This window comes from Lichenostomus cassidix, chromosome 13, assembly GCF_008360975.1.
Source record: "Lichenostomus cassidix isolate B80296 chromosome 13, HeHo_3.0, whole genome shotgun sequence".
NCBI classification, from domain to species: domain Eukaryota; kingdom Metazoa; phylum Chordata; class Aves; order Passeriformes; family Meliphagidae; genus Lichenostomus; species Lichenostomus cassidix.
The window spans coordinates 9092094-9108692 of NC_139494.1; the positions used below are offsets into that span (position 1 = coordinate 9092094).

The 16599-nt window shown below is 47.6% G+C and overlaps 1 protein-coding gene across 4 annotated transcripts in view; it reads left to right on the forward strand.

Moving 5' to 3' along the window:
• TCF7 (transcription factor 7) overlaps window positions 1-16599 on the forward strand; it is a 72243-nt gene that overhangs the window by 36100 nt on the left and 19544 nt on the right. For all 4 annotated transcript variants that reach the window (XM_085073539.1, XM_085073541.1, XM_085073540.1 and 1 more), the window contains exon 4: window positions 13860-13992. In XM_085073539.1, coding sequence (XP_084929665.1) covers window positions 13860-13992 — 133 coding nt within the window. The remainder of the gene's footprint in view (window positions 1-13859; window positions 13993-16599) is intronic.

Below are 16599 nucleotides of genomic sequence, written 5' to 3' on the forward strand. Positions count from 1 at the left end.
GTCACACCGAGGCAGATTGATGTGATGATAAGAGGGTGGACTAAAGACAATGTTTTATGGCCACATCACCAGTCTCCTTGCAACAGAACAAGTGTTTTTTGTGTGGGGAAACTCTGGCTTTTCCCACTTCTACAGTCACCGGTGAGACTGCACCTCAAATTCTGTGTTAAGTTTCGGGCCCCTCACTCCAAGACAGACACTGAGGCGCTGGAGCATTTCCAGAGAAGGGCAGTGGACCTGGGGAAGGGTCTGGAGCACAAGGCTGATGAGGAGAGGGGCTGGAAGGGTCTCATCCTGGAGAAAAGGAGGCTCAGGAGGGACCTTGTTCTCTACAAATCCCTGACAGGAGGGTAGACCCAGGTAGGAATCCATCTCTTCCCGAATAAACAAGTGATAGGACAAGGGGAAACAGCCTCGTGTTGCGTCAGGGGAGGTTTAGATTTAATATTAGGAAAAAATCTCCACCAAAACAGTTGTCAAGCCCTGGAAGAGGCTGCCCAGGGCAGTGGTGGAGTCACCATCCTTTTAACAAACATGTAGATGTGGCACTAGGGGACATGGTTTAGTGGTGGCCTTGGCAGTGCTGGGTGAACATTTGGACTCGATGATCTCAGAAGGCTAAACAATTCTGTGATTCAAGACCCGAATGAACACCTGCCAGCGCTGAAGATAATGTCATGTTCTTGGCTTTAGATGAGATAAATCAGTGGGAATACTTCATTGACTTTGGCATGGGTTATATCTTATTTTCAATCCCTTGAATCTAAATTGTTAATCTTCTGCTAAAAGTGTTTGGAGATGTCCCAAACACTTCAGCTGGGGACTTAACAGAGTCACCTGTTCTGAGATGGCGTTTCCTTATAAATCACGTCGGCTGAGGCTTGACTCAGTTTGGGGATTTATTTCTTCAGAAGGTCCCAGGTTGCTTTATGCCCTGAAATCATGGAGAGAAAGCCAAAGAATTAAAGGGAAGATGTTATATTAAGCATGTTTTTTAAGAAGAAATTGCTTTCTTTGTGTAGCATCTCACTTAAAACCGAGAGGTGTAAAAAAGTGTAATTCTCTGTAATCCATAGGATTTTTACCTTTCACATTCTAAGGAGCTTAGATGATGGCCAGAAGATAGATGGGCTTATTTTTTAATTGCAAACTTTGCTGGGAAGAATGTAAATCCTAACCCAATGGCATTGGTGTTTTAATTGTTTTTTCAGCAAATGTACAATCCATGGGTAATAAAGAGAACTTTTACTATGAAAAAATGCACTACTAGTATAGGATTTAATCATGTAACGATGTCCTGAAGCAAGGATTCTTTTGCCTGTGGATCATTGTCCTGGTGGCAAGATAAGTTTTTCATTCCCAGTTTGTCTCAAAAGTAGATATGGGACACAAGGACTTACAGCTCAAGCCCTAAATAATACCTAAGCTTAAAAATATCGCTATAGGCATGTGGAGATTGTATGCATAAAGGTGTGGTAGATGTTTTGGGGTTTTTTTAGTATAATCAATGTTCTCTGTAACCTCAGTTGCATCGTTCAGCAAATACAGCTGTCAGTTATTGTAATAGATCAGAGACCATGACAAGTTTAAAAAAAAAAAAAGTCTGTGTTACAAAATGACCCGCAGTTAAATAGCTGATCCCTGATGGTGGGTTGAGTTAGTTAATTATCTGGTTAGGAAGGAATCTATGCCAGAAGCTTCATATTATCCTCTATTCTTTCTGTTCCTTGAATTTTTTTTCTTCTTCTTTTCATTTAAACTGGTGTAAATGTTGGGGCAGCTGTTGTGGATGGGTTTGCATTTCGTGGAAGCAGCTGGCATTGTGGTGGCACCGTGGTGGCATCGCTGGGGGCTCCTGGTGTGGGCAGACCTGGCAGAGGTCCCTGTGCACCAGTGATGTACTGGGATGTGCTGGGACGCAGTGGCTGCTTGCACATCAGCCACCCTGATCCCTGCCTCCCGTGGGACTGACTCCACACACACCCTTCTATTTGCTCAGTTCTGCTTTGTTTAACTTTTCTGGAAAACCTTTTCCATGGAGCGCCGTGTCGCGGCTGACCGCGGGGCAGGGCGAGCTCCCAGGGCAAGCTGTGTTGGAAAACAAGTCTGACCTCAGCCAGGAAAGTTGGTACTTTAACATTTTTGCCCTTCACCACCTCCGTGAAATGGTGATATCTCACACTGCGGTGATGGGAACAGAGACTTCCCTTGGGCTGCTTTCCTCAGTCAGGGTCAGGCCACCAGGACCCTCTCCATGGTCAGCCAGTACAGCCCAGCAGGAGATTGCTCTTGCAAATGTCACCAGAGATGGGAATCACAGCGTGAAAATACAAAGGTTCAGGATGAGCGTGGCTTATATCTGGGTCTTCTGCCTCCTGGGAAGGTGAGTATCAACCAGGACTCTGCCCTGCACTTCAATTTCTCCCTGCAAAACTGTGATGAAGTTTGATGTGCCCTACAAAGAGTTGTGGGTTTCATGACTTGGTTTTTCTGAGAAAAGTAAATAATGTGGCTTAAAATTCCTGACCCTGTGGAGTGCTGGACGAAGTGGTAAACTCCCCAGTAAGAACTGCATCACTAGAGCTGTACTAAGATTTCAGCCCTCGCAGGTCTGCGCCTGTTGCTTCTCGTACTCCGATGAACCCCGATCTCAAAGCAAAACCAAATTGAAAGAGAAAATTTTCATCAATTATTTTTCTCATCAAAAACCATACGAAATTGTGACTTTCTCATTTTTTCAGTGTGAAGCCTTTGATCAGTCCTGCCTTGTGAACGTTTGATTAGGCTGGGTTAAAATGAAATCCAAGACTGGGAACATTTTTGTGGTCTCTGGTTTTGAAGTGACGATTTTTCACATCTGTCCTAACCAGGTTATCCCTGGGCTGACAGTCATGTTCATAAAGCCATAGCAAAAAACTGATGTAAGCTCTTGGTAAAACTATGCTGAGAAGCCAACCTAGCCATAGCAGGATTCATTTATTCTTTATTATTTTTAATTTAGCATAAAACATAAAGTGTGCTGTGTTCATTAATAGGCCAAGTTATAATCCCCTTTTATGGCACCTCCTCGCACTGTATTTGGCTGTATTTGGAAAATGAGACTTTCATCCAGGCCCTGAAGTATGGAAACCAGCTCTCTCCAACCTGCTTTCCATGCTGAGACTCAAAGATGAAAATAATCTCATGACCATCCACTCCTGTAGTAAAATCTTGCGCAATTAAATCTATGAATCTCAATACCTGAAAAACAGGATTTGATGACACATGACAAGAGCCAAGTTAAAATATGTATGACTTAGTACCTGCACAGTTGGTAATCTTTATCATCACGAGTGTGGAGAAGATGATATCAAGGCATGGGGTGGGGATGCACAGCACTGGAGTTACCTCATATATTGCCACCCCTTACCTGGAGTGCCATTCTGAAAATGAGCCCCAGAAATATTTTTAAATAGATAAAATTGGGAAAAAATGGAAAAATATCTGGAAAGATGATTGTATGGAGTGAGAGTGCATCCTGTCTCACTTGGTTTGCCATCTCATTACCTAGCTTGTTGTGAGGAATTAAGAGATTGAGGCAGCAAAGCTGCATGTTACCCTCCAGTCTGAGTCCAGCTCACAGGAACAGACTTCTTCATCCTAAATTTCATCCAGGAGCCTCTGCTCCATGTTGCTGAGGCCTCCAGGATTAGCTGTCAAGAATTTAAACTGCTCCTTGTTTTACATTTCATAGGAGGTAACATTTAAGGAACTTCTAGAAGTCAAGTGGCAGGACAAGATTAATTAGGATTCCTTTCTAATCCTAATTACAATGATATTTGCTTCCCACGATAGGAGTTGTTCATTATCATATGTATAAGTTTGTTTCTTTAGTCTGTCTGCTTCCCTCCCCCCGCCAAAAAAAGGTTAAATAATATTTAATACATTTTTACAGTCATTAAAAAAAATCAACTCTTTTTAATCTGGTAAAAACATCAGATGGGCAGAGGAGAAACCCATTCAATTCGCTATTAATTTCCCTTGCTCTCTAATTATATGCAAATCCACCAAGCCCAGGTTTTAATTCAGCTGCTCGCATTAAGAGATCAGAGGAAGATTCAAAATGGGAAAGCAGAGTTTGACGTGTCGTCGGGGGCTCGTACGAATTTGACTGGAAGATAAATTCCACATTTTAATTAAAATGTTTATTCCGCTCTGCACAATAATACTTGCTTGCTTTCAGAGGAAAAAAAGGGTATTAAGCATTAAAGGAACTAATTCCTCCTATCGAGAAAATTAGGATTTCTCTCAGGCAGACACAGGGTATCATCCAGGATTAGCGGCTGTAGCATTCTTTGTAAACATGTCACCCTTGAAAGTGAGCAACAAGGAAAGCTGCTATCGCCTTACTGCTGCAGGGTGTCCATGGAGCATCCCTTTGGCTCCAGAGGGGATTATCTTTCCTCCACGGCCCCCTGAGAGCCGTTTATCATGGAAACTGGGAAATAAATGTGAGTCAGATTAGGGTAATGTGGGGGTGGCAGCGGGCAGCTCACCTCTCTCCATGCTGAGATCACCGTGCGTTTTGGGGGTCCCTGCAGGGAGGGATGCCCCTCGCCACAGCCCTCACCCGTTGGGCTTCAGTGCTTGGCAAAACCAGTGATAGGGAGGGAGCAACATCTGTCCCCACACTGGGCTGGAATGATGCTGTGGAGGGGTCTGGGAGAGACCCCAGGGAAGGCTCAGAGCATCCATGGTTCATTTGTTTCTGGCCATCCATGTTGGAAATGTGCTTGACATTTGAAAGGATGTCACCATAGTAGAGAAATGCGTGCTCGAGGAGGATGATAATATTACAGATGATCATCCCTGGTGTGATAGGTCTCCTGTCCAGGTCCTGGTGTGACAGGGGTGACAGCAGCAGGATGGTGTCACCCGTGGTGGCCTTGCACCCTGGCACTGCTGTGATGTGGAGGGGCAGGTTTCACCCCCTCTGATGTTTGGTGAATCGAAACGTCTTAAATCACATCAGTGTTTTTGGGGGGTTGTGTTTTGTAAACTCCCCCACGCTCTTTCAAGTACATGGGCTGGTTTTGTTTTTGTTACAAATGGAAAATAAAAAGGCAGCCAGCAGCCGGGAGCCCTCTCCTCATGCCCAGGGATTCTGTAAGCAAACATTTGCCTCCAGAAAACTGCACAACACTGGCACCTGGAGGGTTCCTGTTGCTGGCAGATGGCCCCAGAAATCTTGCAGGTTTTTCCCTCTGCTGCCGCCGAACATCCTGGGAGAGGAGGGATCTTAGAATCACAGAATGGTTTGGGTTGGAAGAGACCTTAAAGACCATCTCATTCCACCTTCAGTACCATAGGCAGGGACACCTTCCGCTATCCCAGGTTGCTCCAATCCCCATCCAACCTGGCCTTGAACATTTCCAGGGATGGGGCAGATATAATTTCTCTGGGAAACCTGTGCCAGTGCCTCACTACCCTCAAAGGGAATAATTTTTCCCAATATCTAGGCATGTGACAGCCAGATGCCAAAGCCATCTCAGTTCAGATCCAGCACCCAGCTGGGGCTGGGGTTTGCAAATGGCTTCTCAAAGCAGGTGAAAATCCTTGAAACCAGCAGTGCCAGGGATCAGGACACGGCTCTCACAGTGCAGACCCTCAGTGTTTGACCAAACCTTTGCACCCTTTGTTTGGCTGGTCCTGGTGCTGCCAGATACATGGAAGGTGACATTCCTGGTCCTTCAGGAAACGCTGTCTCAAGCCTGGCCTCTGTGACATATTTTTATTCTGCTTTCCTCCCTTGCCCTCTTGGACATTTTCCTGATTAATTCTGGGTACTGGACCAATCACTCACATTTGAGAAGTGGAGTGAAATAAAGGAGGTCAGATACTATCAGCCTCTGCAGGCTGCAGGTCAAGTGGGAGCCTTCGCATTCACAGCCTCAGTTACCAGTAACTCCAGGGTTTGCAGGTTTTATTCAAATTCTCAGAACCACAGAGCATGACAGGGACAGAGAATTTTTTCTCTGCAGCCCAGAACGTGAGAGAACCAATAACTAGGGATGGATATTAGAGAACAAAGAGAAGAGCTGGGGCATGATGCAGCCCCAGAATTAAATTGCCCTGGGTTTTGGGAGAAACTAGCAGGGGTTTGGTGCTGCAGTGCAGCCCCTGGGTTATATTGCCCTTGCATTTTGGTTCCAGGAAGCAAAATGTCACCACTGCCTTTTGTGGCAGTGGCACATTGGGACTGGGGGGTGTTTCTGTCCCCTGCTGAGCAGACGCTTTGAGCGTCACAGCAGGAGTGTTTCCCAAGCAAGGCAAGCATTGTACAAGGGCACTTTCTGCAGCTTTGAGGAGGCTTCTGGAGTGAGGTGACTCTTCTGCTGAATGGGACTGTAAACATTGGTTGGTGATGCCTAAATTTCATTTTTTGTGAGTTCCACTTCTCTGGTATGGGGTGTAACTGCCTCCACACTTGCCCCCTATCACCCTAAGACAGCAGCCTCTGGGAGGGACTTTTCATCTTTATTTTTCCATGCCTTTTTTTTTTTTTAATTTTCATGAAGAACCACCTACATGTTTCTCTTAGAAGAGAAATACTTGAGAAGTGAAACAGCTCTTCCTGTGCCCGTAAATGGTGAAAAACTCAGCTTATTTCCCCTACAAAGTTTGACTTAAAAATAATAACCATTATTGCTTAAAACTAGAAACCATCAGCAGCACAGAAGGTCAGTGAGGAATTTTCGAAGGTTTTTAAGTTCTTTGCCTGTATTTCCCCCATCCCTGTACGTGTTCAAGGCTAGGTTGGATGGAGCCCTGAGCAACTTGGTCTAGTGGGTGCTATATCTGCCCATGGCAGGGAGCTGTAACTGGGTTATCTTTAATGTTCCTTCCAACCCAAACCATTCTGTGATTCCTTGATTTGTCCCAGTCATGTCTGGAGCTTGGCCACCCCTTGGAATGCTGGGACACAGAAGGTGTGAAATGCCAGGGAACTTGTCCCCTGATGCACATCCCAGTCACAGGGGAGTCAGGATCAGGGGAGCTGAGTTTGGCCACTAGGGCAAGCACATCCCCTTGAATGTGCAAAGAGGATCAGTGCTGCCCGGGTGCCTCATCAGCATTTTCAAAGCAGAGCTGGATTTTAAAGAATCTGAAAGAAATCGGGGGAAAGGGAAGAGTTGAGGAAATTAATGCTCCATCAACCACAAAATGTAGAGTGCAGGGATAAAGGCCAGAGCAAGGACAATGTTCGGATAAAAACCAGAGTAAGGACAACATTTGCCTGTGTATGTGATATGTCTCTTGAACCTATCAGCTCCTTGTTGCAATTCATATGCATAATTAATGCAAGAATTAATAGCTGCCAATTATTACTTTCCTCTCCATCTGACTGCTGCTCATAAGCACATCAGGGCCAGCCAGAGATGGGGTGCATAGGGCGGTGGGACTCCTCTGGTCATGGGGATGTGGTCTCTAGTCCCTGGAGGAACCCTTGGTGGTGCTGAGGGTATGAACCAGATACAGCCCTCTGTGCCACAGCCACGCTGGGTGACCTGGGCAGTGGCCAGGGAGATGCTGCTGCTGCTGCTGCTGCTGCTGCTGCTGCTGCTGCTGCTGCTGCTGCAGCCAAAGTTTGGCTCTGCTGGAGGGGCACAAGGCTGGATGAGGGCAGCGCCTGAGCGTGGGTGTCTTTAACTTTCCCTGTTTCCTTTCTGCTGCGGCAGCGGGCTGGGGCGCTGGGACTGCAGCAAAAGTGAGAAAAGAGAAAAAGTGTGCTGAGACAAGAAATGAGTCGACGCTGCCTTTGCCCGCAGGCTGCTGAGGGCTGTGGCCCCGGTGTGTGCAGTCAGTGCCAAAAACAGTCTGCAGTGGGTACTTGGGGGACCTTTTATCACAGCAGCTCCTGGTGTAACACCATGGGGAAATGGGGGGTGAAGGTGTCTTGCTGACACGGTCTGGGGCCCTGAGTTGGGAGGTGTTACCCGAACTTAGAGTGTTTAGAGCTGGCTTTGAGTCATGGGCTCTGGGTCCCCAGTGCCCCAAGTGACAGCATTCCCCTGGGGAGTCCTCCTGTGAGCCCTCCTGGCATCCAGTGCTGCAGGATGTGCCTAATAATGCCCTTAATAATACCACAGAATCACAGGATGGTTTGGGTTGGAAGGAACCTCAGAGCTCATCCAGTTCTAACCCACCTGTCATGGGCAGAGACACCTTCCATCAGACCAGGTTGCCCACAGCCTCAGTCTAATGTCCCTGATACATCCCTAATCATTTGCTAATTTGGATTGATTGGAGGATAAAGAGGAAAAGGCACAGTGTCCCCGGTCACAGGTACCTTCCCCAGCAGCAGTGCATGCCCGGTGCAGCCTGACCTTACACCTTTCTTTCTGTGGCAAGATGACTAATTTTGCAGCGAAGAGGAATTAATTCCTCATTGAATCAGCAGCAGCAAAACTTGGTAGGTTTTGTTTTTCATAGCCGACGCGTCGACTCATCTCACCCTCTCTGAGAAGTGACGTCAAAGCAAACACATATGGGGCAACTCGGGGCTGGACTGCAGCCTGTAGCTCCTGTGCTGCACCCAGGCACCCACGCAGGGCACAGGAGCACAGAGACCTGCTTGGAGCTCAGCCAGACATCTGAGCTGGGAGCAGCCTTGGGGGATGCTCCCGGCAGCCAGATACACAGCACAGCCTGTGACACAGGGCTCTGGGACTGCCAGAACCCCTTATGCCTTGGTGGTAGTGGCCACCAGCGTGGCACAGCTGCCAGCCCAGGCTCCCTTGCCTCGGCCAGGCCCCTTGCCACACACTGGTCACTGCTGGGCTGGCCCATAGCTCTTCATTTCTCTGTTTTTGGGGCTGGCAATGTGGGAAAATTTGAAAGTGATGTGAGTAATCTCACCTGACTGTGGCTCGGCTCCCCGGCGAGGCTGGAAACCACAGCACTTGCCCCGGCCACCAGCTCCTGCACCCAGGCTCTCTGTGCTGTGGGGAACAGATCCTGCACCCTTCAGGGTGCTCCCAGCTTTCCTGGGCCAGGAGGCTGCTGCCAGGGCCAGCATAGCTGGGGTGATGGGGGCTCCAGGGGTCATAGCAGGGTCATGGGACTTCCTCTCCCTGCAGGCTCCTGTGCATCCATGGACAGACAGAGGTTCCCACAGTGCTGGGTTCCCCAGCAGTTTTGGTTCTCGGGGTGCTGGCTGATGTTCTGGGAGCTGTGGTTGGTGCAAGGCAGCCAGCACCCCATAATCCTCCATGGGTAGCACAGCACCCCTTGGAGTCACATCCCCAAGGAAAATTTAACAGCATGGAATTCAACATTTTTCACTACTGAAAGGGGCAGTAGAACTAAGCTATTTTATAACAGTTCTGAATTGCCTTCTACCAGAAAATTAATTAAAGTCATTCCCATCCACAGAAACAGTAGTGGAGCCGAGCACTGGTGGGATCCTCAGCAGCCCCCCGGGCAGCTTGGTGTGACCACTGCAGATTTTAATAGCTGTGTTCAGTTGTAGCAAGGAATACTTTTCACAGGTTACAAAACATTCTCTTCTTTTTTTCATTTGTTTCTTTTCCTAAACTGATACAAGCAGGAAAAAAAAATCTTCTTTTTTCTTTAATATTTTCACAGAGTAAAAAACTCAAAGAGTTGTGCTGGTCATGGAAATTTTTTAGTTTGATTATTTCACTCAAATTTTTACTTTTGACCTTCTGTGCTACATTTTTCTAAGGTTAGCTTTAAAATTAAAAAAAAAAATCCTCCATCGAGCCAGCAAAGTAAAACTACTCATTTTTAGCATGTCATGACTAAATAGATAAGTCTTTTAAAAATGAATTAAAATACTTGCTAACACGAGGTGCTTTCCAGAAAATGTTTGATTATAATCTCACACCTTTTTCATGTCAGAACCCCACATTTTGATTAAAACCGCCTCATTTATAGTTCTGATCAACCCACAGCATCCCAGCAGCTTGTATAACCCCACTGCTGCCTGTGGGCAGAGCACGTGTTGTGGGGAATGGGAGTAAAGGCAAAGCCTAATCAGGCACCTTGAAGCCAAAAAACACTGGAATTTCAATGGTGAGGGTGATCCTCATGTGAAAAATTGCACTGGGTTTGTGTGTGCTGAGAGGAAAGAGAGTTTTCTGTCTGCCCTTGAGATCCCATCACAATCACACACCCGTGCAGCAGTGGGGAGATCTCCTAATTTTGTCTTGCCAACAATTAGTCTTTCTTAATAATTAATACAACTGTGGTTTCTCTTTGCTCCTCCAATTGCCTCTATTTATTAAAGTCACATCTTGGCTTCAGGGAGGGATCTTCTTCCTTCAGTAGTGTTGGGTTTTTCAGTCATTTTCGAGGAGGTTGGTGGGGTGGTTGGTGCTGGGAGGGGGATGAGCTGCAGCATCAGTGCCTGGCCCAGCATAAAGTGCCCAGGGAGCTGGGCATTCAGCAGAGCTGCAATTCAGCAGGTCTGGGAGGGGGAAATAGCCCTCCAGGCTTGCAAACCCCATCCTAGTGCTCTACCCCCTCTGGAAATACCATTCTGCTCTTGCTGTAAATGTGTCTCTTCATTTCTGTACGAGGTCGTGGCTGCACAGCTCATTCCCCAACCTGCCCTCAAAGGGCTGTACTGGAAGAGGTGAGGCAAAGCTGTCCTTGGAGCCTCTGCATGTCCCCCCATGGCTGCTGAAGGACAAATTGGTGGTGGGGCCATGGTGTTTAGCACCAGCAGCATTATTTTGAGTGGATGGGCAGTGAGCAGCTCTGTCACTGCAGCTCTGGGCTGTGTTGAAGCCCAGCTTTGGGGAGCAGACAAAATGAGATGCTTTACCAAACCACAGCACCTCCCCTGTGATGTCCTGACCAGCAGCACCCCACGTCCTCCCAGGGGACCTGCTGAGGGGATGCCAAACCACTGCCCTCATGTCAAATCAATCCTCTTGGGAGAAAACATTTATATCAGGGTTATTTTATGGCATAAAACATTGTCAGCTGCTAAGTCCTGCCTTTGAAAACCTCTTCAAGGTTCATGTGCTGCAGCTGATTTGCAGGAACAAAATTTAGACCTAGCAAAAAAGAGGAATTGATCCCGTTTCTCTGGCATGTGGATTTCTATAAGGCAGGTAGGGTTTCACAGTGCAGCTGGGGAAGATGGAGCTGCAGTCATGGCCACAGGCCACAAACATTGGCAGCTGCAGTTTTTGTACCAGGATCAACACTGAAGGAGTGGTTTTCTCTGTTTCTCCATATTTTTGTGCAGCATTTCCTTCTTTTCTTGGTTGCTTTCTTTTGGGAGATCAGTTCCTGTAACAAACTCCCTAATGTAGGAAGTGGAAGGGGGATAAATAGCCCCTTGCAGAAATCTTTCTTGTCTCTTTGCTGGTCATCCTTCCCAGATCTTTATCCACCAGATCTTTATGATTTTAGAGAGTAGAGAAGTTTTTGAGCAAGGTGAGGGCAAATGTAGAAGGGGCCATGGGGATGGTAGCTCTTCTTACTGGTGCATCACCTTGTTTTCCATCTGAACTGATGGAAAATACTAGTAACTGAACTGCAGTCTTCTTGTACCAGCAGGTTACCATTGAATCATTGAATCTCAGAATGGTTTGGGTTAGAAGGGACTTCAAAAATCATCTCCTTCCAATCCTCCTGCCTTTGGCAGGGACATCTTCCACTAGACCAGCTCTAAGCCCAACCCAGCCTGGCCTTGAACACTTCCATGTTCTGCTTTGATGGGAAGCAGGACAGTCCATGCTTTGCTCTAACCAGATGTGCTCTCTGCTTTTCCCTGGGGAGGTATCCTGCAGGTCAGCATCAGAACTGTTCATCTGCCTTTGTAGTACCTGTGTCTTCCATCATTGCTCTGAAAGCTGTTCACAATTGTCAGGCAGGCTGGCTGGCTGATGAATGGTGCTGTGCTTTGGACCAGGCCCAAGGCAAATGGGAAAGGAAGATCTGCCCTACTTTGAACAGAAGAAATGCTTAAGTTGAGGTTTTCAAAACAGCTCAACATTGAGCTCGTTCTGCTCCAGTGTCATGTTAAAATGTACACGTAGAACTGCATATCCCTCATTTAGGCTTTGTGGCTCTTAAATAAGCCAAACCATAGCTAATTTTAGAAATATCACTGAAAAGCTCTTCTTCATCTCATTTAATGGCTAAGAATAGAAAAAGCTCAGAGCTCCAAACATGTGTTTAACTAAGCAGGAGCCAGCCCAGTGCTGCTCTCGATGGGAAAACCACATAACCCATGGCCCTGCTGCAGGACAGGAGCGCCTGCACCACACCAGTCTGTGCTGGGAAGGGGGGTTGCATTCCCAGGACCCCACTGTATGCAGTAAATCTACACCTGTAAGCATCAGGAATTCGGGTTTTCATTCATTCTCAGATGCAAACCTGCCTCTTGGTTTTTATTTGCATGAGCAAACCATTGTGGGAAAGGCAGATGTAAAGCAGCGTCTCCATCGGTCTGTTTTCCTTTCCGCTTCTTGGGTTTCCTCCTCAGAGTGGGGATGCAAAACACAGGACTTGCCCAGGGCTCCCAGTCTGCTTGGAGGAGCCAGGAGAGGTCCAGGGCAGATCGACCAGAGCCACTGTCTCTGTCTGTGCCTCCTCCACCAAAGCCAACTGGGGCTTTGTTCTTGTTCTGCCTGAGCAAAATCATTACCAGTGAATTGAGTCCAGGGATCCTAAATGACTTGTCAAAAGTCACACAGCAAATCATCTGTAGACATCCCTGTGAGACTGATGAGAACTGGCTGGCAGTGCCCAGCTCCTAGCCTCTGGAGAGCTGTCTGACCTGCTCTGTTCCCATTTTCACCCTGTTTTGGAGTGCTGTGAGCCCTGTTTCTTTTTGTGGATTTATCTGGGACAAATCCTAACATTCCACCACCAAGACGAAGTCATTTTGGATTTAAAGGCAACCATGGGCGAAACTGGGCATGTAGGAAGCAGCAGGAGACGCTCGAGGCGAGGAGGCTGCATGGATGGCAGTATGTGAGTGTGTGAGAGTGTGTGCTCCTTACAGCTGTGCAGCTCTTCCAAACAGGTTCCCCTCTCTCTGCTGCAACATGCAGGAGGACTTCCCATTGTGTTCACCAAAAAATGTCTTTTCCAAGGCGTTTGGCTCCAACAGCCATGCTGTGTATAACCTGGGGTAGCTGCAAGAGGAGACAGATGTATCTTTGCTTAATTTTCCTGGATTTTTTGCATCCCCAGCATTGCCTCAGCTCCCTCTGGTCCTTCTCCAGCACTGGAGCTCAGTCCAACAGAGATTTCAGCCCAAGTGCTCACTGGTGACCACGTCCCATTTTCAAAGACGTTTGATGGTGGCCTTGGCAGTGCTGGGTTAATGGTTGGACTTGATGATCTCTACAAAGTCTTTTCCAACCTAGATGATTCTGTGATTCTGTGTCTGTCCCTGCATGACAGCCCTGATTAGGAAAGCCCAGGCATGGTTTTCACAGTGAATATGAATGATGTGAAAGTCCGGATTTAGACCCTGTGGTGGCCCAGGACAGAGAACAAGAGCTTTGCATTGGGTAACACACTTGGAGCATTCATCTTGGAATAAAAGATACTGGAAATGAATGAAAACATTCTGAATTTTGAAAACTTCATGCTGATTTGATCTGTTTTCCACTTACCCATGAAATCATCTCCAGCTGTTTTCCCTGCTTGGTTTATGGATTTTTTTTGCAGGATGCTGCAATGTTTGTTTAGTAACGTGTTTAGTGTTTGTGTGGTGTTTTTGGTTCTTCCCAGCCTTGCTGGCAACAGCAGGACTGCAGAGGGCACTGCCCCTCCTTGCTGGTGGATCCCAATGGCTTCTGAGTCCTCTCCCTCGTTGTGTCTTGCAGTCCAACAAAGTTCCTGTCGTGCAGCCGTCGCACGGAGTGCACCCGCTCACCCCGCTCATCCCGTACAGCAACGACCATTTCAGCCACGGCTCCCACTCGCCCCACCTGCCCGCTGACATCAACCAGAAACAAGGTAATGGCAGCACTGACACCTGTGTGCTGGGAGGGGACAGAGCTGGACACCACTGAGGTCAAGGCCGTCACCTTCCTGGTCCCAAATCAATGAGAAGAGTCAGGAGCTTTGGTCATTGCTTAGCAGTAGGGGATTATTTAGCTTATTGGCAATGCTTTGTAATCCTGGCCATGAGCAGTTCGACACCAAAAGTGCCAGTCCTGCTGATGGAGTGTGCTCAGTTCTCTGTACAAGCCGTCCTGTACCTTGAGACGAGACCAGAGCCTGCACGATAATGCGCAAGAGTCAACCAGAAAATGGAAAGTAATCTTTCCTTTGACTCATACCCAAACTGTTGGCAGGTTGTCATTTTGAGAAAATAAATGCTTGAAACAGGAAATATTTTGACTAAACAGGATCGGTGTCTGATAGTTGACTGGACTGTGACACGTGTGTCCCTGTAGCCACACGTTATGTGGTTGTCACAGCGTTTGGCTTTTTGGGTTCCTGTGTGAGCCCAGGCTGTGTCAATTGGCTCATGAGGCTGTGGAGGAAAGTACAGTATGTTGAGGTTAAGCCCTCTAAAATAGACTCTAAATGTAGATATGTGTAGGGGAATTCACTTCAGTCCGTCATTCCATCATTCTTCATGGGTTCCTGGCAAACTGAGTATAAAATCACGTTTTTCTCAACCTTACATTAGTGCAGAACATCTGTTCAGATTATCCAGGCTTTTACATAAACCTGGGCTTGATTTCATGGGAAAGCAAGCAAATTGACAGTTTTACATTCAGGAAGGTCAGGGTCCATCAGAGCCCAGAAATCAGTGTCCAAACAGAGGCACAAAACCAACTGTTGTGATTTGGGCAAAGGCCTCCACCCAGGAGTGATCCAAACTGTCCCAGAGGCATCAGCTTCACCAAGTTATCACCATTGATAAAACAATGGGTTATGGGGGATGCTCTTGGCTGGATGACCCACTGAATAATCCCTGCTCTGAGCCTGGAGGACACATTCTGGACTCATTAGGGATGCTGATGGGTAGGATTTAGGTCTGGAGGCCACATTCTGGACTCGTTAGGGATGCTGATGGGTAGGATTTAGGTCTGGTTTCAGAGATACCCAGGCACATCCTGGTTGTCTTCCAGGCAACACACTGCTTGTCAGCCATCAGAGCATAATAAACTTAGCAGAAAACCAGGAAGAGTTAACAAAATAAAAACTCAGCTAATGGCTGAGTTTGAGTCTGGAGAGAAAGTGTGCAGGGAAACAACCTGACACACCTTCCTCCACGCTGCCTTTTGTGTGCCTGGCAGAGCTCTGCCCCTCCTGGAGCTCCTCACTGTGAGTTGCCTCCTGGGACTGTCAGCCTGGGAAAGCTTCAGTGATCCAAAAGCAGCTCACCCAAGGGCAGGTCTGGTTATATCCCTCTGTGGAGGCTACAACTGACACTGGAGCAGTCCCTGAGCATTCATCTCTGTAGTGGGTCAGTCATTCTAGGAAGTTGTACTTGGGCTGCCCACCCAGGCACTGCCCAGCCTCCCCTTTCCCACTTAGCCTGCACTTTTACAGACACTGGGAGTCTGTTTGTTCCAGAGACCCTCCAGGGGCTATTCGTGGAGAGGTTCAGACCATCCTCCTCAGCTGGGTCTTGCCTTTGTGGCACAGCTGGGATCATCCATGCCCCATCCATCCCCTCTCACTGGGGAGAGGCTTTTCTCCCCTGTTCATGCTGGATGTGCCCCATCTCGGTTTTCCATCACTGAAATAGCTCCTATTATCCTCCAGTGTAAGCGCTTGAGAGTCACTCTCATTCTCCCAGCACCCCTTTAAAGTTTCTCACAGTAGCCCAAGGACACGCAGACGAGGAAATACAAGCAGGAATTCTGAGTCAGTGGCTGGTGTCCCAACCACTGGGCCAGCAAGAATAACTTGTGCTCTGACTTACGCAACTCGTATTGTTGGGGTGCAAATCTGAGGATGTTCCATCAGCTGCTTTGTTTGGGTGCTGGTTTGTCTGACCCTCAGTGGGCTGCTGAGTGCCAGTTGAAGGAGATCTCATACTAAGTTATGTATTTGTTTCAGGTCAGTTATGTACTTATTTTAGCTAACTCCTAATAAGACGTTTGGAACCTGTTGGTGTCATTCCTAATTAATAATTTATCATTCATACCCCTCGGAGAAATATCCAGACTTCTGAGTGTGCTTGCAACTCATCACCAATTTATTCCATGTATTTATGACCCAGGACGGCCACTGGACAATCCCTGTACCCGATTTTTGTCTGAGGCTCAGTAGCAGCCAGCGCCACACCACACTGTGCCAGAGCTCAGCCCCAGCACCCCTCCAGTTTCCCAGTGCAGGGGTCAGCTGGAGGCTGTTTTTGCCAGCAGCACTGTGGTTGTCTGAGTCCCACCCGCAGCCCCAGGCTCCACAGGATGTTTTCCAGTCCAGATAGGAACAGAGCGATGCTGCGGCTGTGTCCCCTGGCCATGCTGCCCGTGCCAGCAGCTTTGAAGATCACCCAGGGATTCCCCATGCAAAGGGTGAATTCCCAGCTGGCACCATACCCACCTCCACAGTTCCTTGGCACCCACAGAGCTGCAGAGCAATTGTTTTGAACTCAAA